At 48.3% G+C, this 27042-nt stretch overlaps 1 protein-coding gene across 1 annotated transcript in view; it reads right to left on the bottom strand.

Moving 5' to 3' along the window:
* The window catches only part of Lac (septate junction protein lachesin), a 30315-nt gene extending 3580 nt beyond the window's left edge, over positions 1 to 26735 (bottom strand). Inside the window, exons 1-5 of the mRNA XM_089548896.1 lie at positions 26495 to 26735; positions 4538 to 4647; positions 3245 to 3476; positions 2143 to 2415; positions 809 to 1096 (exon numbers count right to left, since the gene is read on the bottom strand). Of these exons, the coding sequence (XP_089405022.1) occupies positions 809 to 1096; positions 2143 to 2415; positions 3245 to 3476; positions 4538 to 4647; positions 26495 to 26546 (955 nt within the window). The 5' untranslated portion in view covers positions 26547 to 26735. The remainder of the gene's footprint in view (positions 1 to 808; positions 1097 to 2142; positions 2416 to 3244; positions 3477 to 4537; positions 4648 to 26494) is intronic.
* Positions 26736 to 27042: the final 307 nt, after the last annotated feature.

Here is a 27042-nt window from a genome sequence, read left to right on the forward strand (position 1 = left end):
CTCAATCGCCAGTCACACAAAGCAGCAAAAAGCTGTTATTTAAACTGCTTCAATAAATATTTTCGTAAGCTTCACCTGCTCGCTTTGTACCTACCAACTATCCCTGTCGGCAAAACAGCTCCTGTTTCGGAATACATCACATAGGTAGAGTGGTCCTGGGGCAGCTTTCTGGCATTAGTAGTGCAGTTCAGTTTGTCAGAACACCTCAGTTATCTAACAGGTAATTCAGATATTCATTTCTTTTAAACATTTCATATTAATGAGAAATGAGATAAGTTTAGATTAACCTTTTCACTGTGCACAACTTGATAGAATGCATGTGCATTTAAAACTGTGCCGCATTTCTACAGTAAGCTGCCGCACTGAAATCCACCAATCAGGATGCTACTTTCACAGCCCAGTGGCAAGATGGCTGTGCCCAGAAGGGTAAATTCGAAAAGGTGCATGGACTACATATTGCTCAATGTGATTAGTAGTGCACACAACTCTGTTAACCAACAGAACCCCAGATGGTCAAAATTATCTGGAGCCCCACTACAGTGTCCCTCATAGCCTCGGTCGCTTTGGAACCTTAAACCCCATAAACCACCCAACCAACTAATAGAACTTGAATTAGACCTATGTAGCCCATATCGTAACAATGGGGCTTGTATTCTATTACTGACACAAATTTGAAGGAGCAGAATTTCAGCCACATCTAGATCTTGCAGATCGCGTTCTTAAGCTCTTTCTTTTTTGGAATATAGTATTACTGGACAGCCATTGCTATGCAGTATGTGCATGCACTCAATGAGAGAGTCAGACTTACCATATAGCTCGATGATCTTCTCAGCAGAACCAAGTTTGTTGAGTGCCTTGCACGTGTAGTTGCCGTACTGCTTCTTTTCAATGGAAATGATACGTAGCGAGGAGTCTGTGAACTCGTCAGCCGTGGAGAAGATGGAGATCTGGTAGTACTGATTGTCGTTGAGCTGGTAGCCATCTTTGAGCCACACAATGGACGGTGATGGGAAGGCCTCGATGTGGCACAGCAAGTCCATAGGATTCTGGAGTGCCTGGCCGTACCGTGGACGATCCACTGAAACCACTGGAGCGACTGCATGAGTAAAAGAAAAAAAAGCATTCAAATGAACCAAATTACTGGTAGCACTGCTCAAAAACCAAGAGAAACAAGCAGTGAGGCTTCATATTGCAGTCCTCATGTAGTCTACCTTTTTATTTATTTATTTTTTCATTTGTCAAAGCACAATACATAAACTGGCAAACTACAAATGCTGCTGTGCAGCTACGACATGTAAATGTGCTTTGGGGGCAAAAGTCTCTAGGAAGGGTGTGTCTAGCGATTTTGGCCAACAAGTGCGATGTGAACCAACAATTGTCTGATTTCTCTAGCACACACAAGAGAACTCTGGTCCAACTTTCACGTCAACAAGTATGTTCTGAAACTAACAGCAAATAAGAAAGCTATATGGTTTGGTTGCTGTTTGCATGTTCTAGGGACTTTTGTCCCCAATAGTGTACTTCTGTGAACTAGCTGCCGTAGACAAGTGGAATGCCTGGACTGTGATCACAGGTATGTTTGCTCTAGTCAGCAAGCACAACTTGACACCATTTGCAAAAGATGTGATTACACTATTGCCAGTTATTTTCATGAGGAACAGCGCATCCATATTTAGTCATGTTATTGTACTCGTGCAATTTGTGATCAGCATGCATTTACAGTGCAATTACGTGTGTTATGTCTTCCCTTTGGCACATGATAGCCTTAGTTCCTTATGTGCCATAAAACATAACACAATTACAGTGAAGTGCGTGAGTGAGCTAAATGTCACAAAGAAAGTAAAGAAAGAAGGACTGTATAAATGAATTACTCTCACACCTTAGATGTTGGGAGGATATACAGCACCAGTTCAAAGTTTTCCTTTTTCAGAATAACAGAGAAGCTTTTATAAAAATCATAAGTTATGAAGAATGAAGAGCTCAATCTGCCTTGTGTGCCTGACTGACACGTGACTTATGCTGAAAGTATAAAAATCAAGCAGCCAAAGCTGTTTACTTGACCTAACATGCCTACCTAACAGTGGCACTAGTAGCTGCTTTACTCTGCCTGCAGAACGTGGATAAGAAAGTTGGACCACTTACATTCTACTTCAACGCCAATGTTTCTGCGGGCCCCATTGCCGACACCATTGTCAGCAATGCAATAGTATGTTCCACGGTCATTCTTGCTGACGTTGAAGATGCTGAGGATGTTCCCACGATAGACAGCACCACCCGTGGGCAGGAGGTCGTTGTTCTCTCTACGCCAGGAGATGTGCGGCGTTGGGTGCCCCGTAGCGTAGCACTCAAGAGTGATGTTCTGGCCAGTACTGGCTATCACAGATCTCGTGCTGTTGTCCGAGATGATAGGAGGAACTGTGCAAAGACAAACAGAAGGATCATCATCAACATCTTCATCATTATCATCACCATCAGCCGAGTTGATCGCACGACAAGGTACTATTCCACTGACCTCCATTTAGCACTGTACTGCACATGCCATGGTATATATAGCTCTGTTAAACACCACAACACTGCTGTCACAGGAGCCATTCATTCCTACCAGAGGCTATTCTTTTAATCATCTTCAAACCACAGACTTAGACAGACATTTTATGTGCACTAAGACTACATCTGAAAGACCAATTGGAAGTACTACCGTTAAGAAAGGGAGAAACTACTTTACACAGCCAGTGCCTTAAATCTGCAGGTTTTTAACCCAAGATAGCAAGGGTGTCGAAGAGTCAAGGACTCCTTTAATAAGTATTGATCAGACATGAACTGTGCAGTCATACTTTCTGAGAAACATTAGCCAACATTAGAAGCAGTTTTGTCTCTACTGCCCAGTCAAAGAAAAAAGCCTAATTGCAATTTCCAAAAAACACAACTGGAACCAACAGGAAACTAATTAGTATAGCCAACTGGATTCCAATTGGTCTCAGAGAGGGAGAGAGAGAAAAACTATAATACAACGAAAGAATTCGGGGCACGCAGGCCCCTGAGTCCACACATGACCCCACTGCACTCAAGTGTTAATGTTTCTGTTTCAGGAAATTCTAGTCAGTCTTTTCTGACTGTGCAAGATTGTCTGCATATTATATATTTATTTAATTTTCCATGCAACCTGCTCCCATACTACTTCTAACAGAGTAATAAAATAAACAGTGACCAGGGATGAACAAGAGGGTGCGAACAAACGAATTACCTCTGACGTGAACATAGACATTCGAGCTTAACTTGCTCGTAGGCCCAAGAATGATTTGGCACTGGTAGAGGCCAGAGTCAGTTTCCTGCAGCTTTGTGATTTGCAGGGTGTACGTGTTGCTGCCTTCGTCGTGCCTAATGGAGAACCTCTGGTCGGGCACGATGGCCTTGCTGCCAGACGAAATGAACAGATTGTTGCTGGGGTCTTGCTGATTGATTTTTACCCAGATTATCTGGAAAAAAAAAAGATGACAAAGAAAAATTTAGGAAAGGTAAGTCAATAGACACACACTGAAGAGGGTAAATGGGAAATAACCACGTTTTGCCATTTCGGCAGGAAGTTTCTTTTTTTTTTTTTCTGCCACACAGCAGCTGCGGAAAGAAAGTCACAGAATTGCACGCCAATATATTCTGTTCCATGAAAGGCACAACACCGCTTTCCATAAAACATGGTGCAGCTAGCACTATTTTCTTAGAATGCTGGTTAATAAATAGCTGGCTGACAGCTGCTGAATACCCAGTCAGAAGTAAGTTCTGGTTACCTCCTGCCTATTATTATCATCTTCAGACTATGTTGCTCACTTGCTTTTCATAAAGCCAGCTGCTGTTATTTTGTCCATGATGGGGAAAAAGTATGCAAAAGGGATGATAACATTGCAAGAACACTACAATAAATTTGGTTTTAGGTTGCATTTGCCCTGTCCATTTCTATCTTGCATTGCTAAGCAGTTATTTTGCCACTGTGCAGTCATTTAAATCTGCCCAGCTCCATTATGCTTATCTTGACATTTTACGGATATGTTTTCAGTATAACAGGCTGCAATAACTGTAGTAACAAAAACTGCTAAAGCCTTGGCTGATGACTATCTCAAAGTTTAGTCTTTGAAATATAAAACAACACTGAAAGGAATAATTAATAATTAGCATCCACCTATAAGCACAGTAACACAACTACAGTTTTATCATGTTTAATGTTTTCATCAGCAACTACTTTTTGACTGTTTGATATTCATCCAAGAGCACGCTGAGCTCCTCTGTTGCCCTTTTATTCTGTCCTGTCTTTTTTATAATTCTAGAGGCCCGGGTACTGTGCGATGTCAGTGCACGTTAAAGAACCCCAGGTGGTCGAAATTTCCGGAGCCCTCCACTACGGCGTCTCTCATAGCCTTAGTCGCTTTGGGACATTAAACCCCATAAACCAAACCAAACCATTTACTGTCCATTATGATAAGCCAACTGGCTCTAACTAGAAAACTTGTACACATTAAAGTAAGCACAATCACACAAAACTCACCGGGTAAGCCTCTGCATACTGCACGGAACACTGCAGGTCCACTGTGTCTCCTATGCCAACCACCATTTCTTTGCTGATGTATGATATCACAGGGCTCTGCTGACAGGAACCTGCATGAAGAACAGCACATTAAACAGGTATATGCTGCACGGCATGCGTGGGAGACATTTGCGGATGTACTTCAAACAATGAGACACAACTGGACACAGTATCTTCATTGTGATCTGCCATTCACACAGTTGCATGGGAGGGTCACAAGACAGATTTTAAAGCTACCTCACACCTTTTCATGCAGAGGTGACAGGTCAGGATCTAAGTTCACTGTCTCTAACTTTGTCTATACAAGAATGAACTGAAGGAAGGAGTCTGACTTCTGTCAAGCTTTGGCACCTTTTCCAAGCACACAACAAGTTCATAAGCTGATGATTTTCCTCGCATGCTGCGGTACAAAAGTTAACATTATAGCAAGCACTACAAAGCTTGCTGTGAGGTACTATCGCGCTCAATATGAGTTGCAACGCGCGGTCATCGACCGGGGCTCGTTCCGTGGTGTGCCTCCTCCAAACAGTCGCTCGGAATTGTGGGAGAAACTTTTTCCTGAGCGGGGGTGCTGTTGTTTCCTGGAACAGCAGTTTCTCCCAGAATTCCGAGCGACTGTTTGGAGGAGGCACACCACGGAACGAGCCCCGGTCGATGACCGCGCGTTGCAACTCATATTGAGCGCGATAGTACATACAGGTTTATAGCTTTCATGTTTGTGTGCCGTCTATAGCATGAATGCAAGTGGGGATGAAAAACTATATGTTAGCAGTCCTTCTGTATCACTATAAAAAAAAAGACATATAGCTTTCTCGGATTCTGGGCACTGGGCGATAATGTGAAACGTGTTCGCTAGTGGTCTTGGGATTTTGTGTGCCTTTGTTATTTTTACGTTTTGACAAATCATGCTGTTAGCAAGGCTGGTATGCTTCTATATCCTCGTACCCTGCTTGTTACTTTATAAAGCTGTAAGTTTAATGCTTGTGTTGTGTCCCTTCTTTGTTGTGCGCTATGGAACCTCGTGCCGATTAATTCCACTAGCCCAAACCCTACCCCTTCGAAGGTTATGCGCTATCTACAGTTTTACACCCCCCCTTTTTTTTCTTAATTTTTCCTGGCTCGGGTGCAGTCGTGCACTCAAATGATACGAAGGAAACAGCCACCATCAGCCAGCCATCATCATCATCATTTACCGGACTGGCTCAGCAGTTACTAAAGGCAAGTGGTTGGCTCACTGTGGCTCTCTGCCATCGTAGGTTATCAATTTTTTCTGCAAGTAACACGCACGTTGCACTGATGCCAAATGCGCTATCTGCGCACGAAATCTGACCATGAATGGGATCAAATCTCAACTACATAGGTGTCGAGAAAAACAAGGAGCTAAGTTTGCTTAAAAGGTCGCACTCCTGTCCACCGTTTTCATCATGCTGGAGTATGGTAATGGTACTCGGCACCATTAGTGTGGTCAGCAAAAAGATTTCACGTCGTTTCCATGGGCCACCAAGCTGCAGTGGTAAACGATTAAACATGAGCGGCGGCCGTACGTGTTGCGAAGCTTTCGCTCGCTCGGCAGCGTTAGGTGCCATTCACTAAGGTATATTCGTATCACTGTCCGGCGCATTATGACTGTTATTTGATCACTGTCATAACTGGCCTGTGCATGCCAGTCGTCATAAATGTTTGGTTGCCTGTTAATTATCTCTGTTACCAGAATCAGCCAAAGCACATGGTCGCCAGCCAGAGAACCAGCCTGCAAGCCCGAATAATTCCATTACTGGTTTACATCCATGCTCGCGAACAATGGAAGCTCTCGTCGCCTCGAGCGGCCTTAGTCTGGCGAATTCAGCCATCGCCAATGTGATTGACCTGACTGTCACGACGCCATAACGACGCCAGCAGGGCCGAGACCACCTCCGCAGCACAAACTATACTAGTGGTCCCGTACGCGCACGGAGCAATCGATAGGCCTATGCGCGAAGAGAATGTTAAAAAATATAAAAAAAAGAAAGCCCGTTCCCGGTACGCCATAGAGGCATGACTCAGTCGAGACCACCAAGCGAGGTGCGCCATCGAACGCATACCCCGAGGCCCGGCGGAGACCTCCGCTTCGCAAGAGGTGTAAAATTGGCGTCCCCCCTCCTCCTCTCCACAACCAACACGCGCCCGTGACGAGCACGGTGATTTAGATGCGCGACGGAACGTCGAACACGGGGCCGCGCGAGCAACAACGGACGCGCTGCCCGGCCACGGCGGTGGGCCGCCGACGAGATCGTGCTGTCGGCTGTTCCTCGAACCACCCCTGCGTGGCGCTCCTGCTTGAATTGTTTGTTTTATGGTCGCAGCGCCGAACAAAGAAACTGCCTGCGCGCAAAAGAAACGAAGCAAAACAAAGGCAAAGTATATGCCGCTTGTACCGCCTCCAGCATTCAGCGTCTCAATCCGTACAGCGAAGGATGCGACCGTAATGAAGCGGTCCGCAGACAGTGGTAGCAGCGGCCTTCCAAAAGCCCATGGAATGCTTAATGCGAAGCTTTCGATTGGCTTCGAGTTCCCTCGACCCAAGAAGCGAAAGGAGTGTATAAGGACATTGCCCCTCAGCAACACGTTACGCCTTCGTTTTTGGATCCTGGCAACACCTTCATCGGACAGTAAAATGAATACATAGATGCACGGTACAGCCTCTGTGGAAAGTTTGGAGCCCAAGTCTTTTGCTTCTCGGCAATGCTGTGTGGCTATAGGTATGCATCGTAAGTGATCGAAATATCTTGATGGTGAAAAGAACCGTCGTCCTTAATTGCCTCTGGGAAAGCCATGCTGCATGAGACCCCCTACACGACTTTGAAGTCCTAAGGAGATCGAGCGGCCGTGCCAATTTCTTGGCCTCTAAAGATTTGACAAAGGATGTACAGGGTCCGTCAGAAGTTCCCAGGCCACAAGGTTTGCTTTTGAGCGATATACTAATGCAGTTACGACACCTGTGAAGCTCAAGATATCTGTACAGGTTAAAAGAAGCATCGTTCTAGCCTCTTACAACGGCTTTAACGGCATCTGAAGTACCAGGATATATAGAAGAAAAGCAGAACCTGTGGCCTGCAAACTTTTGACCAACCCTGTACATATATATCCACGCAGTAAAATTTAAGTGTTCACGAGAATGTCCCTGCACTCGACTTAAGGGAGCATAGACACCAAATTTTAGTGGCATGTTTTCTTCTGTACAATCATGCGGAAGACTGCTATGCATGAATCACTATGTGGTATTCGACTACGATCGCTAAATAATTTATAATCGAATTTTTCTATCATGCTGTTTCAACAGCCGAACGATGGCTGTGACGTCAAAGTGTGGTTTTACGTCACGTGAAGCACGGGAAAACTGGGATATAATCGTTGCTTAATCGTTTTAATTCGCTACGGTGCTCTAGCCAGCCTTCCTCAAAAGCCGGAATGTCAACGAATGCAGAAGCAGCGATTATATTGCAGTGCTTTCATGCCTCACGTGACCCATAACTACACTTCGACGTCAGAATCGTCGTTCGGCCCAGAACAGCACGAGAAAGAAATTCGATTATAATTTATTTAGCGGCCGTAGGAGAAAACTACATGGTAATCAATATATTATAATTCCTTACGCATCATTACAAAGAAGAAAACACGCACCCAAAGGTTAGGTGTATATATTTCTTTAAAAGTGTTCCATAACACTTTTTTTTTTTTGAGCATACAAAAGTAATGTGACGAAATCACCCATTTTTTTTTTCGCTTTCCATATGACGTTGTTATGACAGAGGAGGCATGTGGCATATGCGGTGAGGTTCGGTATAGTGACATATGCGGTTAGGTTATGCTTCTATCTCCGTGGCCGATGTCCCAACTCTTCCAACAGCCACGCGCACATTATGTTGCGCGCACTTGTGTTTTCCCGGATACAGAGCGAGCCATGCGCGCCGTGTACAGGACACCGAGGCAAACACCATTCACGAACGGACACGTACGCATACCTAGCGTGTCTTTCACCTGCGTGCTCGTTTATTTTCATGCTCGCTTGCTTCCTCGGCTTCCAACACTTCACTATCTGCGCAGCAGCAGCAAAAAAAAAAAAAAAAAGTATTCTACGCGGATTGTCTCTCTCGTCCACGCGCGCTGTATTAATAAGCTATCAGTATTGACACAGACCCAGATGGGTATCCATGCTCCCATTCGTCATCGTTATCACATATGTGACATGTACAATAAGCAGATAGAAGACAACGTGCCGGCGGTGGAGATTGAAGTCGCCACCTTTGCATGACGCGGGCGCATGTGATATTCCAACTGGGCAACGACTGTGTCTGCCTCTTCAGCCTTCGAGGGTTCTTGCTCTACTTAGCTGTAGACGCTAACCTTGGGAATGTTAGCCAGCGCGACAGCCAGCCATAGCGGCGGACGTGGTAATGGTGTACGCCCTTTTACACCGCATGTGCCACATGGGATGTGGCCGAAGGCGGGTACAGACATACACATGTGACCGTCCTTTTGCGCTGTGTTTGGCACCAAAACTTTTCGGGCCGAAGACCTCGCCTCTAGTTAATTAATACCGACTAATGACACTAGCTTTACCGGCATCTTGCGGATGCGGTATCAAACGTTGCGGCCCGCTATCCTACGCCTTGTCGTCGTCGAAACCTTGGAATTCATCTGCATGCGGCAGGTATCCGAACAGCGTAGAAGCCGCCATGCGCCACGGAACGCTGGAAACCTCGAAAGCAAATTATACACGGCGAATGTAAACACAGCGCGTGTGCTACGCCTGTCCCCGACAAGGGTGCTCAAGTGACACTTCCGGAAGACCAAGGTTCGCGGCAACAGCCGCTCACTAACTTGCACGCGGCAACTATGCGTCAGCGAATCGCGCGCGAGAAAAACAGGCGCCACCCAACTTTCTTTGCGGAAACTCGTTTTCGGCAGTGCGTGTTTCCATCATTGTTACTTGTTGCGGACCTGCGTAACCCTTTTATGGTTTTACATATCCACCATTTCAGTTCGCTCTTTCTTTCGATACACGAAAAGCCACTAAGAAATTGCATCACACGATGCGTGCAGCCGCGATACGCATCAAAGCGACAAATGCGCAGAAACAAACAAATGAAATGAATGCAAAAAAAATAAATAAATAAAACCGGCCAAGAAAGCAGGCTACGCAAGAGAGCCTAGCTGTGACACAGAGCCGCTCTTCTAGCATCTGAAGGTTTCTTTTACAATGGAGCCGTGGTATAAAGACCGTGTCAAAGACCCCTCGCGGTAACAGGCATTCGGCGCGCCGAGTTCACTAGACCCTTGGGGAGGGTCCGCAAAACAACCCCCAATGGCCAATCACGAGGTGACAATGGACCAGAATTCGCCCTGAAGCTTCGTGGCTCGATGGGGGAGAACATTATTATAGATGACACTCTGTGAGGACAAGAGGAGTGAGATCACCGCGTCGGAGTAAATCATCTCGTTGTTGTCTCCCATCCACCCAGCCATTCACCCGGAACATTCGAGGAGTCCGATAAAGGAAGAGGCCTCCCGTCGCAGCAGCCTGCAAAACGCTACAGAGGTGTACCAGACTTTCACACTAATGGCTGAAGAAAATGAAAAAAATAAAAATAAAAAATAGCCTGATAAGTGTCGCGGGTGGCCTGATTACTATTTACGAAACCAACAGAAAACAAAATCAACAAAGGTCAAGCGGGGAGCCTCAGACCGCTAGCCAGCGAGGGAATTAGGAAAAACAGCGTGTTTAAGGCGGATCAAAGCACTGCGGCAAACCACAGCTTGATTCCGTCTCCGATAACTTCTGGCACAAGCTTGTGTAGTGGTCTAAGCATCAAATCATGCTAGCTCTGTTGTGGAAAAAAATATTTTGCACCTGATACCGGTTACAACAAAATATGACGCGAATGATGACGGCTAGCGGTTTATTTAACTATAGACCACGAGCGGGAGCACGGCGCTTTGTGGCTGTGGAGCCTAGGCCGTATGCGGCAAGCATGAAAAACAACTGAAGAATTCGTTGGGCCTTTGCGTGCAGCTATGCATGGCCTGCGTCTGCAGTTATCGTTGCGATTTTTCTGATGCGCGTTTGACGCGACAAATGGTTTCAGAAAGCGAATTCACAGCGCGTCTCATAAGCGGCGTCAAGTCATGCTTGCCACAGTCCTGAAGAGGTGACGAAATACAGGTACGCAGGTCGCGAAGGAATGGCAGCTGCATGGAACAACTCAAGCACACGTCGCAAAAAAAAAAAAATAAAGAAGAGAGAAACAGCTGCGCCGCTGGCAAAAGAATGCCAGCAGAAAATTCCCAACGTTCCGCCACATGTGTCAAATATGCCTGGCGAAACTAAACGCTCAACGTTCAGCTGCAACGGCTACGTCCCCGCGGACAGAGTACAATTGGAATGCTAAGGCACATTTTGTATGAGCTTAACGGAAATTTAAAGTAGTATTTTTTTCAAGTAACAAGACAATAATTATTGAAGTGCCAGCGAGAATCTGAAACCTCATGTCGAACCGCCGATAACAGGAGTAGAACAAGGTATTCCTGCAGGCATTCAACTTGCTTACAACCTTGTGACGAGAACGAGATAAAAGCGAACCCCTTAACATGTCAAGAAACAAAGAAAGTGGTACGGGCAAGCAGCCACTGTGTTTCATCTTAGCGGATAGGCCGAGAATCTACAGCAACAAAGTTTCAAGGAACCAACTCTAGCAAGTACTTCGTTAACAGTCCGCAGGCTGTCTGTAGGAAGTATATAGACTGTCATAAGAAATGTTCAGAGAAAATGTCGCCGCACTTTCCATGACTCAGCCAGATGAAAATGAAAGGGGCATGGAATCTAGAAACCTAGACTCCGTATAGGTGGCGCTGACCGTGCACGCAGGAGATGTGGAGAGAGGGCTTTAACGACAGGAAATGTTGAGAGGGAAGTGTTGAATAATGGACGTCCGGCCTCGGTGCGGATGTCACCACAGTTCTAAAAAAGAGAGCGATACTGACACTTCACTCAAGAAGACCGTGCATCCACGGCAGAGGAAGCAGCATAGCGCTTCTGCGCTCAGCAGACGGGAATGCAGCTCAGCCTGAGTAGAAGCTCTCAATACAAACTTGAAGCCCATGTTCATGCGCAATGTTTTCTCCGGAGAATCGTGTAACTCTATGAATACAGTTCCTGTATACGACGTACAGTGGCCAACCGACTTCGTCATATTCTGTGTTCAATATCACTGCGTGTTACGACGAAACGGATGCGAAAAACCGCCTCGTGATCTAGTCACATGACGTTCCTTCCGCAGACCACGGACGGCAGGGTAGTGCCATGTTTGTACTGGATTCTGCGGCGCCGCGCGCAGCTGCCAAGTGCATCTGCGCCTCATGCGACACGCACCAACCGGATCTGAATCATCCAGTTCAAATCGCAGGGACATGTGACGCTCGAGAAAAAAAAGTATGGAATAAAGCACGGAACGACGGTTACCGGCCATAAATATGACTACGGCGTGGGAGGGGGGGCAAGCAAATAAGTGACCGAAACAAAAATGTTAAGCAATACAAATATCTGGTTCGTTTCCCTCATCTCAGTTCGTTGCTGCGGACACTTATTTCACCTTTATTTTTATCTCTGCCCGCTAGGCACGCAGGTGGCTTGCGCATCCGCCTGACGGGATGACGGGCTCAACATGTGAGCGCGACTCTACCTCTACACGCAAGCGCTTTATCGTAGTTTTTTTTTTCTGCCGCTGTACCTAGCTCAAGTGTTGTAGATAGCAGGGAATTCAGACTGCAGGGAAGTCAGCAGTGAAGCCAGCACGCGACTGTAGAATCATTGGTCGCACTAACATCTATAGTACGTGACCCATAGACTGCACAGTCAGCTGGTGAGGGTTCAGGATGTTGGAAGTCACTGGCACAAAGGTCATAGGTCAGTTGGCGGGCGGAAACGTTGCGAATGTGCCCATGTATGTTGCTGAATGCATGGACGAAATTCCCGTACGGGCCTGCTATGGAAATGATATCGTTTCCTCTTTATTTGTTTGCTGTCTCACGACGTACTAACCGGCAACTTCAGCGAAAAAGCGTGCCGTTCATGTAGGAAGAGCCGGAAAAAGAGTCGGACTTAAAGATGGGGGGCGGAGTGGAAGTGGAGGCAGAGGCCACAATAGGACGAACGCGGAGACACGAGCATGGCAGGCCGGGAAGTCGTCATTCGAGAGAAGGACTCGCGGTACAGTGTACTCACGGTCACGACGCGGCGCCATATTTGAGCGGGTTGCAAGCAACAATGAACTGTCATTAGTGGAAGCGTGAGCGTTAGCTTGGCAACAGGCAGGCTCGACATCCACATTTGGTGAAAAAACGCAAAGGAAAAGTCGAGCAAAGGGACGAAAGCCCCGTCCGGTCCACCGTTCTTGCGCGCATATGCTGGCGGCAAGAACAGGCATTGATATCGCACGCCGTCCCAGACACACGAGCAATGGGAAAAGGGGCGGCACAGCTCCCGCTATTGTGCGTCCGCGAGGATTATGGCGATCACCATTATGGGGATCCCGCTCCGCGACCCCCCCCCCCCCCTCTCTCTCTTTCTGTCTCCACAGGCACTCCCTCCCTCCAACACCCCCTGGCTTTTACAAGAATATCCTCTGCGACCTCTTCGGTCCAATCGTCAAAAGAAAGGCCCCCACCACCACCCCTCGTCGCTGAACGGCGGGAGGGGGGGGGGGGGGGCGTCACCACAGCCACGGACCGAAGCGTTTCCCTTCCTCTCTTTTTTCCTTCGCGCGAGAACGTGCATTCTCCGCCGCTGAAGCTCACGCAGCGAGTGCTCATGCCAAAAAGAGGAGTCGGAGCTGGTGCCGAAGGGCGCTCAGAAGGAGAAAGCTCTCCGGAGAAAGGTAACGTTGTTGGACGACGCTTAGAAGAGCGAGAGATAGCCTGAGAAAGAGACAGAGAGACAGGCTGGAAGGGGAGAGGCACTCGGCGGTCTCTCAGAAAGATGAGGAGGAGCTGGAGAGAGAAGCCATCAAAAACCGAAGGTCGGCCCCTTCCTTCCTTTCTTTCCAGCGGACTCCGCGAACGCCCCTTCGCGCCATGCCGGCTTCTTCCTTCCGGGGCCCGTTTTTTCATGGCGCGCTCTCATCATGCCTCGGGAATTTCGGGGCGTTTTCGCTGCAGGCGCGCGAGAGAGACTGGGAAAACGAAAGCGCGACAGGGGCGCTTCCGAAGTGCGCGCACGCTGAGCTGGCGAACCATCTGCATAACGCACAGCGCACGCTCCGTGTTGTGCGACGGAGGAACGTCCGGATGACACAGCGGCCGCGAGAGGAGAGGAAAAAAAAACAAAACAAAACAAACTTGCTCCCTGTAGCGAGCTGTTGTGCGATCGGCGAGCGGAAATGTCGGAGCAGGCATTCACCTGTGCAAGGTATGTCCTTGGTTCGGAAAAACGTGAGGCAAGAAAACAGGAGCAGATTAAGACATGAGCAGCCACACTACGGCGGTTGCCTGTTTTTTCTGGATGCACAGAGAGAAGAGAGAGAGAAGATAATCACTACTTTCCCGGGCAATATTAAAAAATGAGAACGAAATTAGTAGCTATAAACCCATAAGCCATAAGTTCTTGCTTATCCCACTACCTCATTTACCCTTATTTCTGTTATGCTCGTCCTCGTTATTTTCGCATCCGGACCAATAGCTAGTCCACCACGTAGCAATAGCCGACTAAGTCATCGAGCAGCTACAGTGACCGCCACACTTTCCTCACACTCCCACTTTACTGCTTGTCACTTTCCTCTTATCTTTCCTCGTAAAGACCATTAGTGTCAGCACAGCGACGATGTACCACAATAGTGCCATGGGTGGAGGCCAGCTTGGTCGTTCGAGAAGAAGCCTTTGTCTGAAATTTCAGCGCACAGCAAATCGACACGTGTACGTGCAAGGAAAACACCACACGTGGATCTAAGAAGTTGCTGGTAGCAAATATGGACAAATATCATGTTATTGTTCAGATTTAACAATCTCCCTGAGGCTGACATCTGCTAGGAGAAGCTACCAGCCAAATTATTGTTGGGGCGACTGACTTCACTTCGAGTATACAGATGTGCTTCGAACTGAAGCCTGATGTTAATTTAACGACGCACTATTCAGTGCACTAAAATTCCTTCCACCCGTCCGCACGCGGCGTTTTTTAGAAAGTAAACAGGCAAGCGAGCACTGTCAAAAACAGAATTGAAGAAAATAATAGCGGGTGAGGCCTGGATATCCGGGATACTTGGAAAGGAAACAGACAGAATTGCTCGGCACTACATGCGTGTTTTTATGTAATCTACGACGATTTTATTCCATGAACTAAAGGACGCTAAATAGCATATATGGGTCAGCCACTTCATTAAAGGAAGCTGTACCCCTAAGAATCTCTCTCTAGGCCGTACTCAAGGTTCTTACGAACGTTAATAGCCGTCTTTCGTTCATGAGGAGAACGTCTTTAACCTGACCTTTTGCATTTTGCGAGGTTTAACACAACTTGTAACGTCGTCTGCAGTGTCACAGGCATAAAATGCGCCGCACGAGCGCCGATGGAATCACCAACTGTCAACCAATTTGCGTGCTCCAAAGTAATGCAGGCTCTAGGGCAAAGGGAGGCGTTAGAATTGTCCACACAGACATAACCGAAACACACTATGTTGTACCTTCAAGTCTCCTTCATCCAAGTCAACTTCAATGAACGATCATATCGTGATGCTGTCAAGCGTGTGCTAATGGCTGCCTACAACTTAAAAAAAAAAATGCGATTTACATTTTCCAGTGTTCCAAATGCCGCCGATGAGACGTGTCCCTCATGCATATTCGCGCCCCTCAAATCCGAGCTGACTGTTTTTCTTCGTTTTTTTTTTTTTTGCAACCACTTTTTCACTCCGGAGCGCGCACTATGGGAGGCGCCGTCTTTTGCTGCAGTTCACAGGAAGGGAGGTGTCATTCTTCATCATCAACGAGTAATCACGGTGTGTCGACAAATGTAACGAGTAACCGCACCGAGCCGTCACCACCATGCCAAGCTAACCGCCACGGTGGGGACAGTGGCATGGCCCGTTGTACCCAAAAGTGGTGCGCAGTGTTCCCTTGTCCCCTTTGGGGGGAGACCGCTACCGCAAATGAAAGAGCCCACCACAACAAAGCGACTGTGTTGCGAAAACAGTGGAAAATCTCGGCAGTAGCGGTAACAACGCGCTCTCTCCCAATGTGGGTGATCCCAGTGGGGTATTCCTGCGGCAGCTTCTCTCCCTCCATCAGACGAGCGGCGAGGATACGTTTAGTGACTCTTCGTGTGGGTGATACCTAACGATGTGGCCCGCCGACCATTGGACACTGCGCAAGTAATCAGATTACCCAGCTTAGGATCTGGGGATCATGTGACTTGTTAAATAGAGCCGGACGGCTAGTTTTTGGTGCGCTTTCATGTGCCTGTAAATAGGGAAAATAAACTTCTGTACAGCCTCTTCGCAACTTTCCCGCTTTTCCTAGTTCCTCACAAGCACTATAGGAGGTATTCACATGACGTCATCCGCAAGGGGCGCTAGCGGCCGGCGCGGCATTCGCCATGTTGGTGGTCGCGCGCGCGGCCGCCGCAGCCAGCCGCAGCGTTTGAATAGCTGGTGATGGGTGAAATGTGAGTGTATTTCGCGTCTCGCCGCACGTAATTTCTGTCCGACCCGTGCCGCCGCGTGACTGAGTGAATATTCCGTGAACTGTGCGAAGCAGAAAGGAGCGGGCACGCTCAGAAGGTTCTACTTTGTGAAAAGGTCGACCCCCCGTAGGAATGCGGAGGCACCGGCATGGTGTGCGACGTATACAAGACTGCTGCCGCGCGTTGAATTCACCGGTATCGAGGTCCACCTTGTGCACGGCTTAAGTTTGCTGGCAGGCCAAGGAATTAAAGGATATAAACCTATGAGAGGGTGCAATTACTTGACAAGCGGGTGAGTCCAAGAGCCGTGCTGTGCATGGTGCCGACGTCCGCGGTGCCGACGGCCGGCCGAAGTGCCGACGGCCGGCCGGCCGAAGTGCCGACGGCCGGCCGAAGTGCCGTTTTTGAAGAGGTGAGTAATTCGAAGGGTCTGTTCACTTAGCTGTACCTTAACTTGTCATCTCTACCTGCTGAAAGTGACGTGTTACAACTGAATCTAGCGGAATGGCTGCACACTGCGTTGCTGTGAAAACGGTCTCGTGCATACGAAGCAGCGCTACGTAGCTACAATCAAAACTGCAAAACATTCTCGCTGTGTCTGCCGTTCGTGCTGCGAGCGCATGGCAGTATTTCTTTGGCCGTTCTGTCGGGTAAATAAGGCAGCTATGACGCTTTGCCTTTCTGCTGAAAGACCGTACGTCTGAGAAGCGTCAGCAGTTCGCGGACTACAGCTAAGCGCTTGAATTATCAATTTCTACGGTGGCAGTTCTGGAATTTCGGTAATTAATCGTGCTGTTTATCCACGATGTGCCCTGCATGACTAGCTGACAGTTATCAACTGATATTAAAAGCTGCAAGTCGTGTACGTTCTTGCGTGCAGCGCAGCCAGCCAGTTTTGCTGCCGAGTTGAGGCAGCTCGGTTATATCACGGCCCAGAAGAATTCTGCTGCAAGCTTCATGCACAGTACACGCTCCACAAAGATAAGTGGTCGCTGACGTATTCAACAACGTACAAATATGTTACGGATCACTAACAGTTCAGGCCGGGTACCTCGCGGCGCGCCGTGACACTGCGCGAGCTGGCCTGAAACGACCGCAAACATGGCGCGCCTGCCGCGACGACGCTCGCGCCGTCTGGTAGCGCGGCCTCAGTGAATACCTCCTATACGAGCCGGGCCTGTGACCACAACCTGGGAGTCGGGCAATCCCACGGCCTCACATCTAACAGTACTGAGAAAAACGATCGATGTAAACAGTCGTCCTTTAAACGGTTACAGACGCTCGCTTGCTCATTTCTGAAAACTCACGTAACGGGCTCACGCTGAAAATGCCAGGAAGCTCATGAGCCAAAGCGGAGAAATATGGAATGGATGGCTGGCTGATCGGCTGGCTGACTGCATGCAGCTGAAGCCTTACACACTGCAACCAAGTTGATGATTAAGAAACAATCGTATATTCCATCTACGGCATGCTTCTTTTCCAAGCGCGTTATGCGCTGTTTCGTTTCAACTCCGTGTTTCGTTTCAACCACAAAAAAATCATAGGACCGGGCGCATATTTAATATTATCGCTTTAAAACTGCCGCATCCAGAGGCAGTGACCCAGGAAAGCGGCGCGCAGGCATGAGCCATCATTTACTGAGTTAGCACGCGTCGGGTTCGTATCGCATCCTCCGCACGCAAGGCGGGCGCCGGCCTCTGACGCTTCCTCCCGTCGCGCTGCCATCCGCACCGGGCTCATTAACACCCCTGCCGAATCCCACTTGCGTTGCTGAAATACACACAACCTCAACAAGAAAAAGAAAACAACGGGAGTCACGACCTGTGACGGATAGGCCAAAACACAGAGCGCAGGGAATAGAGAACGGGTTGTTGACTCCTTTGTACAGCAACGCTAGAGCTGGACACACTGGCTCTCTGAAACGCGGCCGAACCGTGACGAAACATGGCTTTGCACGGCTTGAGAGAGAGAGAGAGAAACTCTTTAATGAAATACAGATAATTTAGCCAGCGTTTAAAAATCGCTGGCATGCTACTCTGCGTAGGGAGGGGAATTTGGGAGATAAAGACAGAAGGAGAGCAGTGTGGAAGAGGTAAAAAAAAAAAAAAACGAAGATAAAATGCGGCCATGAAATGGGTACTAAGGATGCAACGGCGAGTATTGATGTAACCTATGGAATGTTGGAGTGCATAGTCGACAAATGGGCTGACGAATTTCATTGCATGAAGAATGCATGAAGGTAACGTGCAAATGAATTTAAAGCTTATCGAGATGTCCAATGTCTTTTAAATATGTAAATAGAAAGTTCATTGCAAGTCTCTGTTGCCTAAGACAGGCTAAGGGACCTAAAACTTTGTCCATTGTTAGGGGCACTGGGCAGAGCTTCTGCATGCAATGTTCATAGTACGCACGCTCGTTAGCATATGCATGGCACTCAAGCAGGATATGTTCCACAGTTTCTATCAAGGCACAGTTGTCACAATGCGGACTGCTCATTTGTCCAAAACGGTATCGCAAGCCGTTTGTATATGCAGCATTCACATAAAGTGATCAACAGTATAATACGTTATGTGGGGTTTATGCAGATGGACTAAGAATCCTTGAACGTGCTATGACATCGCATAGAACACGGGAGTGAAGAACGAATGGGTACTGTATTAGAGGGCATCACGAGAATGGTTGGTTTGGTTGGTTTATGGGGTCTAACTTCCCGAAGCGCCTCAGGCTATGAGGGACGCCGTAGTGAAGAGCTCTGGAAATCTCGACCACCTAGGGTTCTTTAACGTGCACTGACATCGCACAGTACACCGGCATCTAGAATTTCGCCTCCATCGAAATTCGACCACTGCGGTCGGGATGGAAGCCGCGCCTTTCGGGTCAGCAGCCGAGTGTCATAACCACTGAGCCACCGCGGCGGTCAAATCACGAAAATGGGTTGTGTTACTGTCAACGTGCGTAGTGGCGTCGCTTGGGTAAACCGGTAAACTCCAGGACTTCACTGTGACTTTGCTGGCATCGCGCCCCCGACGATTCCCTCCGAGTTCCGACCCATGGTCTCACTGAAACCTATTTGTCTGGTTCATTAACAGCGCACAGAAATCCAACATTACCTGTTCTAAAGCCGAACTAATTTGTTACAGGTAACCATGTAAGGCAACGATACCATGAATAGTCTGCGTTCGTCACTTCAAGCTCTCCGGCTAAATGCCACTAGCTTGGTATCTTAGGTAGCAGTAGACCAGACGTTTAACAACACCGGTAAAAAACCATTAATTGACGCAACAAAACGCGGTAAAAAAAAGAAGAGCTTGGAGAAGGATCGCTATGAGTGCGAAGCTGTTGTAAAAAATGTCTAGTCTAAGAGCTCTAAGCCCGAACTATGGATACATCACTGAAAGAAATCATTTGTTCGCCAGCTCGAATCGCACCAGAGATGAACTGTTATCCCGTAACCACACTCTCGTCTAGGAGATAAGGTAGTAGTACGGGACTGCGGTATGTTGGCTCAACGTGACTGAAATAAAACGTTTGCGCGGTTGTACACGATTTCGGCCCCTACAGCGGCAAAGTGGTGCAGAAAAAAAAAAAAAAACACGGAGTTACATCCGCTCTCGCTGCCGAAAGCATTACTCATTAGCCGCGCAATCGGAACGATCGAGCGCGGCATTTCCTGCTCTCGTTCCCGAACCGATATTGAGCTGGCGGAAAAGGCTTCGCTTGAGTCACTTTGGGCCGAAGTCATGACCCTACACTTCTGGTCGTATCTCAACGCCGACAGTGCTAAAGTCAGCACAGCAGTCAAATCTGGTGCGCAGCATCATGCATGCCACAATCCTGCCCTTCCGCCGTAGGCGCTCAGCGACAATGCGGCATTTGGCATCCACTCGGGGACAACTTTCTGTGGCTATGCAGTGGAAGTAACAATAAAAATGCCGGACGATCTCGTTGCGAGGCAGTGTCACAACAATTCCTTTTCGAAGAACACGCATCCTCTAAACTTTTGCTGCCGATAGTAAGTACAGCCGGCCAAATCTTTAGCTAGCGTGCGCGACGGCCGCTTTTTATTGTGCTCCTGCGCTTTGCGACGAAGCAAACTTGCGGAAAGCTCAATATTACGCACGGGCTTAGTGAGCCTGCGCTTAGATTCGATGTTTTCGTAAGTTTGCTCCGTCATAAACTGCAGCAGCACGGAAAACGCGGCCGTCACGCACGCCAGCTAAAGATCTGGCCGGCTGTACATTGGAAAAACGGGAAAAAATTATTGTGGCCGCATTTCTCGCGCCTTCCCAGAAAGCCCATTCATGCACTCAGCCTGCGCCTCTCGCGGTTGTTCCCCGGAATCAAAGAGCCCGTCTGCAATTGAGACGGCGTGATCAGGTGACGCGTGAGCTAACTGCCACGTCTCACATCTGCAAAGGTGGTGACACGTGTGTGAGCCAACCTCCTCTTCGTTTTCTTGAAAAAAAAAAAAAAGGTTTGATTTCATTGATAACCTCCGCCAGGGCAGAATCCAACCTCTGACGAATCCCATTCGATATGCGCCGCTTCTGTCTTTTAAGCCCCGTTTTGCGCGCTGTTTCTTATTCACACTTCAGATAGCCATTATTTGCGGTATTTGATTTCACACCTGCAGCAGACGATTTGGCCTGTCTACAATGTGCTGAACAATATTCATAGCAAGAGGTACGACGAAATGCCGCGTGCAGTGTACGTACCACAACAGTTGTCAAGTTCAGTGACGGGCGCTTACTTGCAGCGTTTCCTTAATGTTTCAGCGTTACCGTGCGTCTACCACCTTCAGGCTTGTGCCAAGGTCATCACAACCAGCGACATCGCTATGGAAGAGCCTCTGCACCGGCTTTATTTCAAGCCTTGCGTAAGGACGATCCGATGCAACGCAGGTCTCACCATGGTTAAAATCATAAGTACGCACACTTCGCAGCCTACACTCAAAGCGGCTATCGCGGCAAACGTTTTCGCTTCAGCTTTCCGAGAATAACGTTCTCGCACCCAGCATTACTAGTGCTCGGTGCACTGCTGATGTTTCCTTGCGATCCTTCAAACTTCTATTAGCTGCTGCAGCACATCGAACGACACAACCTGAAGCGAGAAATGCACAACAGTTGTCGTCAACAATGTTTCAACCATGGGTTCTCGCAATCTCCTGTCACTGTCCGGTCATCTGCCATGGATCAATAAAAATATGGCTTTATTGCCCAACCAGCGGTACACATTTCCGGATCCCTTCATTACGGCGTCCCTCATAGCCTGAGTCACTTCGGGATATTAAACCTCCATAAACCATAAACCGTACCATTAGTTGAACATTCGACCTCTGGGTTTGATGTGCTCACAGCATGAGCTCAGTGGAGCTCAGCTGATGCTGTGGCGGATCGCGCAGTGCGTGCCAAAGGACGAAAAAAAATTTGCCCGATTTCGCGGTGAAAACAGGCGACGACGATGGTGACTACTGATCATGGAACGAAGGCGATGTGTGCTAATTCTGTTGCATTGTCTAGGTTTCGTTCATGGGGGTTTAACGTCCCGAAGGGACTCAGGCTATGAGGGACGCCGTAGTGAAGGGCTCAAGAAATTTCGACCACCTGGGGTTCTTTTACGTGTACTGTCATCGCACAGTACACGGGCCCCTAGAATTTCGCCTTCATCGAAATTCGACCGCCGCGGCCGGGATCGAAGCCGCGTCTTTGGGTCAGCAGCCGAGTTCCATAACCACTGAGCCACTGCAGCGGCGCATTGTCTAGCCATTCCACGCTGAGTTACACATACAGCAATGGCATAAGCTGTTGGTTTCTTTTTCCTACCAGTCAGAACAGGGGTTGAGGGAGGGGTAACAATATAACGGTATTCAATGAATCCATTGCACAAAAGTAAACTTATCGGCTTGCCCTACCCGACCTACCATACTTCCCTCCCGGCTAAAATCATAGGAACTGTGCAGGCTCAAACGCACGTGTCTGAATTCAACCGTCATGATGGCAGCCCACGTTCTGCGTCAAGCACACCAAAGGAATTTGTACCGGATGATACAGCCGCATAGAAACACATGTGGGCGTCCTTAAAGCGATATAAAGCTGTGTCCGTTCCGGTCGCAAAAAGACCCATTTTATTTTTCGTTATCGTTATTACCACGCAAAAAAAAAAAAAGCCAGGATGAAACAGAAAGAGAAAACGCTAGTGTTCAAGGATAGGAAAACGCCGCGTCATGCTCTCCGTAAAAATAATAAAATGATAGTAACACAGATATGCGTAGAATCTTTTGTTGCAGGTAACCTTGCTGAAGTGGGACGCACAGAAAAGCGGCTCATAGACCTTTTAACATTTGCCATTTTGAGCGCAGCCATCTTACCACAGTACTGTGCCAGCAGAGTTCTGATTAGCGGATTTCATACAGGCATCTACTGCGCATGCTCAGCACAGCCCAACACGAACGCGCGCTCCATCAAGCTGTGCGCAGTGAAAAGGTCTATAAGAATAGGCGCAAATCGGCATGACAGGCATTCGAGGCGGTCGGTGCATATGCTTGCTTGCTATACGCATGATTGAAAGACGAGAGATGGTACAAAATAAAACAGTGGCGGATGGTATAGCACAGAGCACCGCTTGTAGATGCAGATATGGCACCTAAACGCAATGTAAACTGAAAACCGAATCAGCACGAGTTTGCACGAAGACTTAGACAAGCTCCGCAACAAAGCTCGGACATCTATAACGTGTGTTTTGCTTTTCTATAGGCTATAGCCAGAGCAAACAAAAGTGCTGGGTGGGCGAAACAATTAGCACTTTTCGTGCATATTGTCACGGGATGAGGAAGCTGGGCTGTCTTCACAGTGCTGTCGCAAAGCGTCCGAGCAGTTAAGACGGTGAAGCCGAGCGTCACAGACCCCAAGAAGCAAGAGCAGCACGGGATTCATACGGTCGCTCTAAAACACGAGATGCACATACTTCAGCCTTAGCCTCTTTATGAGCGCTAAGGCTGAAGGCTACACATACATTGTCGGCATATACCGTACCGCTACATTACCACTTGAACAGCCCTGCCCCTCTCTTGAACGGAATCGACTCAATGGTGATCGGTATCACAACAGGCGTATGTGTTCGCTGGTTCCCCTGTGGACCACCACAGGGCGCGCACGTCGTTGGATTCGCTGTGTTCCATTTTTTTTATTTATTAATACTGCGATCTTTTACCAAGACCTTAGCAGAGGAACTTCATAATGGAGGCCACGAATATGTCGCATGGTTTTGCATGCAATTCGGGGCAGTTTTCTCACATGTGTCATTGAAATTCTGACTGTTCAGTTTGTTTTCAGTGAGAATAGGTGATGTTCGAAAGTTACTGCTACTCTATACTGACAGACAGACAGTTAACAGCCTTGGGAGAAGCGGCGTAACCTAGGCGTACGAGGCAAAATCGCGTGGCTATCACTTGGCAATTCGCTGCAAATGACTTCGACTGCGCTAATACATTGACAGCAGAAATTCTTGCACATCTTGTCCGGCATGCAACTAGATTTTTTTCTTTAATTCATCGGCGTGCATATGGTAGCACCCTTCTAGTAAAAAGAGTGTAGGAGCAAGTGTCCTCATAAGGAAATATTGCAGCCAACATGCTTTCCGAGCAAGGATGAGTGCAAGCTAATTTGATAAGTAACGTGTGAAATCACCTCGTTCGTAGAATTTAGGTCTAAAAATTGCAGAAGTAATAAATGGCGCTCATACAGCTCCAAGAAAGCTGCCCTATTTCGTCGCTTGGAGGATGGATAAACATGCTACGTGTTTGCAGAATCAACTGAGAACGTTCAATATTAATAGCTGTTTAGCTGAAATGTCTATGTGTATACAGTCGCGCCTCGTTAATAAGGACACTTTGGTTCCAGAACAAAGTAGTATACATACAAAGCGAGTCGTTTGCATTAACGAATCACGAAGAAGAAAAAACTAAAAATATTAAAAAAAACTTCATGATTCAGGTATGCCTCTGTGAATACTGGCCGGCAGAGAAGTGGAAATTTCTTCTGAACTCCGAGTGGATTATCCTAGTAGTCATTTTCTTTAAAATAATACGGTGCAGTACGGAGCACCTAGTGGTCCACGAGCCGCGTGTGGAGGCTCACGGCGTGACAGCGGATCTCTCACTACGGTTTTCCACCCCCTCACCCTCGGCCCAACCTTTCCTGCAATGCGACAGATAGTAATGCGCGTCGACCGGTCAGGTTTGCAGTATAACGCATGAAACGACAAACTAAACAGGCTGTTACTCATAAATTTGCTCTTTCGCATTGCCTTTCGCTCGTGTCCTGCACTCAAATGCCAGGAAAAGAAATATCTGGTTGAACAGACGAGGTTTGTTCGCATGATTAACGCGACAAAAATACATGGGCCCCCGAATGGGCTGTGTGCATTTCCACCCTGTCCAATGTCTGGACAGCGAGTTTCGATATTAACGAGGCGTAAATGCATTGAAAAACTTTGGTCCCCAGAAAAATTGTCCATAATTAAAGTCGTCTATATTAACGGGGCACGACTGTGAGTAGTTCTTCCGCCTACTGTTGTAACAGACAGCCGAATCTCTGCAGTAGGCAAATATACTTCTCATAGCCTAGCTATGGCTTCTTCGTGTTGGACATTTGTGAAAATCACAGAGTGATGAAGCAAGAGCAGGAATATATGATTTGAAAGGCAGCTGCGGCTGTCATCCCAGCAGAGAGAAAAAATGAAGCCCGTTGTTGTCTATAAGGTCGTTGACTCGGCTGTCGGCAACCATGGGACGTGCAACCGGAATGGGGCCATAGAACGGCGAAAATGCGTGCCTCTATCAGCTTCTCATTAGGTCAGTGCCAGGTACAGAAACAGCCGATGCCCTTTCAAACAAGCAACGGTCATTACGGATAGGATCATGCTTTGCAAACCAGCTTCCTGTTGCAGAGGTCGGAGTCGAATGTCGGCAGGCAATAACGAAGCAACGCTGGTACGAAATACCCTGAGCTTTCTGACCGAGACGGGACATCGCTTTGTTCTTTGTGGTGTCCGTACTTGTACAATGCGCTGTCAGAAGTCAAATAGTATGATGAGACTGGAAAAATAAGATAAAGGGTTCCAGCCATTGCCGCTGAGTATAACGGGCTACTCTCAAAGACAGAAGGCTAACTGGGCGAACCAGGCTAAAAGCGAGCACGCTGTTCAAGTCATAACAAAGAGCGATATATTTTTCGGAAGCAGCGACATGGTTAGAATTTTAACAAGTGACAGGAAGTAGAAAACCAACTGTCATAAATTCGGAAATATTTCGCAGACATCTCAACGGAAGCAGAAATAATATTTCAGAACTCCTGGACACCAGGTCGAGCACTGCCAACCCTGATTCAAAAGGATGAGATAGAAGACACCAGGCCGCCTACTTTTTCGCTTGTCTATCGACAGCGTACAATAACCACGGTTAACAATTTCAACCCGACGAAGGACAACGCGGCGACGTCCTCGTCTTCCCGGGGCGTTGCCACCTGTTTAAAAGTACGCGCCATCGTCCAAGCCGGTTCGACCCCAAAGATATCTTAAACGGTGCCAAGTGCTCGAGGTAAACAAGGCGTTGGCTACGTTAACGGAACCTGCCGGGCAGGCACAAGGCAGGAAGCACAGGAAAGACACCCCTGGTCGCAAAAGTAGGTCCCCACGCAACGTTTGCCGCACGATTCGAACTTCTGGTAGACCTGCCTGGTGCAGCGTGTTGACATACAGCCGCTATACAATGACGCTTACGGAAAACGGCAGTTGCGAACACCAGCAACACAACTATCACTGTGGAAGAAGGAATATTCGACAAGAGAGGCATGGACGGTGGAACGTGCAACGAAGGGGGCATTTCGAAACGTCCCGAGGTGGCGCGCATAACGTCCGCGAGGCGCGCATTCCAAACGACCCAACGTGTACGCCGAAAGCTTGCGGAAAAAGAAGGGCAGGTCCGCAGTGAGAGGCCGGGTATATCGGAGAGCTCTGGGCCTCTTTGTCCACGCTCCTGGTGCCACCACGGCTGCCGTTCGGAGTTCCACAACAACAGAGACCGCTCACACCCGCCACCAAGAAGAAGAACGGGGGGTCCCCTCCCTCCTGCCGCGAAAACCACCGGTCCGAGCCACAATGGCCACGCAGGCTGCGCGCACCGCACGGCGTTCTCCGGCACACGGCAGTCGTATACTCACCTAAGGTCACCAACGCCGCGAAGAAGAGGATTACTTGAGCCATGGCACACATGAAGTTCCGTGCACGTCCCAATAATGAGAAATCGGCGTCGTCGTCGCACGGTAGCGTCTCGCCGCTGGGCGCTCTAGCTGCAGGAGCGGCAACGGCCGTTGATCGACTCCGTTCGTGCGCTTCTCGCGGCTGGCGGACGGCGTCGTTGTGTAGGCCGCCGACTCACCGCCAATTCCCTTCTCTCTCTCCTCTTCCTCACGTACACGCACGCTAGCGATCCCCTGTGCGGCTTTCTCTCTCGCAGCAGAGACGTAGCAGAGGGCTCCAAAGCAAACACACGGCAAAAAAGATCGAAAGGATCACGTGACTCGCGTACCTGTGAGTCACGTGACAAGCGAGAGGCCAGGGCGAGTTGTGCGCGTAGAAAGCAAGGAGGACAAGAGGAGAGAATGCATAAAAGGCCAGCTTGAAGAGGTGGAGAGAAAAAAAGAGAGTGAGGTGTTTGAGAGGAAGGCAAAGCAATACGAGTTTGAGAAGACCCCGCGAGCAGCAGAGG

The sequence above is a fragment of the Amblyomma mixtum genome, chromosome 6, assembly GCF_055824585.1.
Source record: "Amblyomma mixtum isolate Tamu chromosome 6, ASM5582458v1, whole genome shotgun sequence".
NCBI lineage: Eukaryota > Metazoa > Arthropoda > Arachnida > Ixodida > Ixodidae > Amblyomma > Amblyomma mixtum.